This window comes from Girardinichthys multiradiatus, chromosome 19 (assembly GCF_021462225.1).
Source record: "Girardinichthys multiradiatus isolate DD_20200921_A chromosome 19, DD_fGirMul_XY1, whole genome shotgun sequence".
Lineage (NCBI taxonomy): Eukaryota > Metazoa > Chordata > Actinopteri > Cyprinodontiformes > Goodeidae > Girardinichthys > Girardinichthys multiradiatus.
In genome coordinates this window covers 15854092-15855669 of record NC_061811.1, presented here as the reverse complement: position 1 = coordinate 15855669, position 1578 = coordinate 15854092, and the positions used below count along the sequence as shown (strand labels likewise).

At 35.9% G+C, this 1578-nt stretch overlaps 1 protein-coding gene across 1 annotated transcript; it reads left to right on the top strand.

Annotated features, from left to right (window-relative positions):
- The first annotated feature begins 241 nt into the window (after window positions 1-241).
- Window positions 242-1222, top strand: LOC124855836 (interferon alpha-inducible protein 27-like protein 2A). Its single transcript, XM_047345941.1, has 4 exons — window positions 242-380; window positions 485-502; window positions 617-778; window positions 930-1222. The coding sequence occupies exons 1-4, from the start codon at window positions 371-373 to the stop codon at window positions 1013-1015; spliced, it is 276 nt and encodes a 91-aa protein (XP_047201897.1). The 5' UTR covers window positions 242-370; the 3' UTR covers window positions 1016-1222.
- The last annotated feature ends 356 nt before the right edge of the window (window positions 1223-1578 follow it).

The window sequence follows — 1578 nt, the reverse complement described above, 5'->3', positions numbered from 1 at the left end:
GGTTTTTCGAGGTCCACGATTGTCCTTAAACCTATTTTTCAGCTCTTGATTTTTTTAATCCATTAATGCACTGCTTTTGAGGGGTGCTGAGGTCTGAAAACAAGCGATACAGATCCACACATTTACTTAAGAGTGTATTTTGTTCAAATTCTGTCTCTACCTTATTTCTGTAAACATCGAGATTCTTCAAGATTAATTATAAACGTGTTTGTCTTATTTTAATTGCTCCCTTGCTGTTACAGTTCTTCCACCGAATCAATTAAAGTTGTACCTGACTCAAGGTCGCCCTCTTCTGCTCAGTTTTGTTTCTGGAGAAACGAAACATAAATGTGGTAAAAGAAGCTCGGCTTGCTGAAGTAAGGACAGACATATGGATCCAAGTGAGTTCTTTCTGTGATCAGATTTTATTTATGATGACCATTTATTAATGAAGATATAAGTTGGTAAATCATGTGTTGTTTTGTTTTTTTTATCTCAACTAAAGCTGTGGTAGCAGGAGCAGGTGTGACACCGGGAACACTTTCAGATAATCACTTTTTAGTTCTTCATCTTTGATCTAACTTTGATAATTAATGTTTAACTGCATGGCCTTTCTGTGGTGTCTCTCCATCTGCAGCAGTAGCATTGGCTGCAGCACCTTTTGTTTTGGGGGCTGTAGGGTTCACCTCAGCTGGGATAGCAGCAGGCTCAACAGCTGCAAGCTTGATGTCTTATGCAGCGGCTGCCAATGGAGGAGGAGTGGCAGCAGGAGGCCTGGTAGCTGCTCTACAATCAGCAGGTTAAAAACTTTTTGAGACACACTAATAATATTTCTTCATCACTGTTTTGCTGCAAACCCTACTGTTTCTAATATATCAACATTTCTCTGATTGCTTGACTTGATCAGAATTACTTTTTTCACTTGTCAAACATCGTTGTAAATGTTGCAGGTGCTGTTGGTTTGTCTGGGGCCACCAGTGTTGCTGTGGCCAGTGCAGGAGCAGTAGCTGGGTGGATGGCGAGCTGTTTTCGTTAAAAATCACCAACAAAATACTTTTTTTCGTGTGAGAGAGAGAGAGAGAGAGAAAATACGTGATAATAATCCTATGTAGCACTGATGTGTTCTGATATAAATAAATAAAAAACTTGGTAGTAATTTGAAACAAGATAGTATTTTGTCTATTTCACAAAATGTGAAACATCTGTCAAAGAATGAAGGACCAATAAAAATCATTTAAAAGTTTTTCTGATCAGTTGTCTTTTAACAATATGTCGGTTTGGAACCTTTTATATCATAAATAGTTGAAGCTCAGCTCTATTGCATCTTATTTCCGGCAGCTCACAACTAAAAAAGCAACTTGAAGATACAGATTTAAAACAGCTTTTACCTTTCCTAACATGACAAATGTTATCAGACGGCTTTGGTAACAAATACGTTTTTTTTTTTTTATGTAACATGATATAATTGTTGTATTTAAACAGAAAAACAACAATTACTGTGCCACAATACTATAACTATAATATTTACACAGTTATGATAATGAGGTGTGTGTGTGTGTGTATATATATATATATATATATATATATATATATATATAT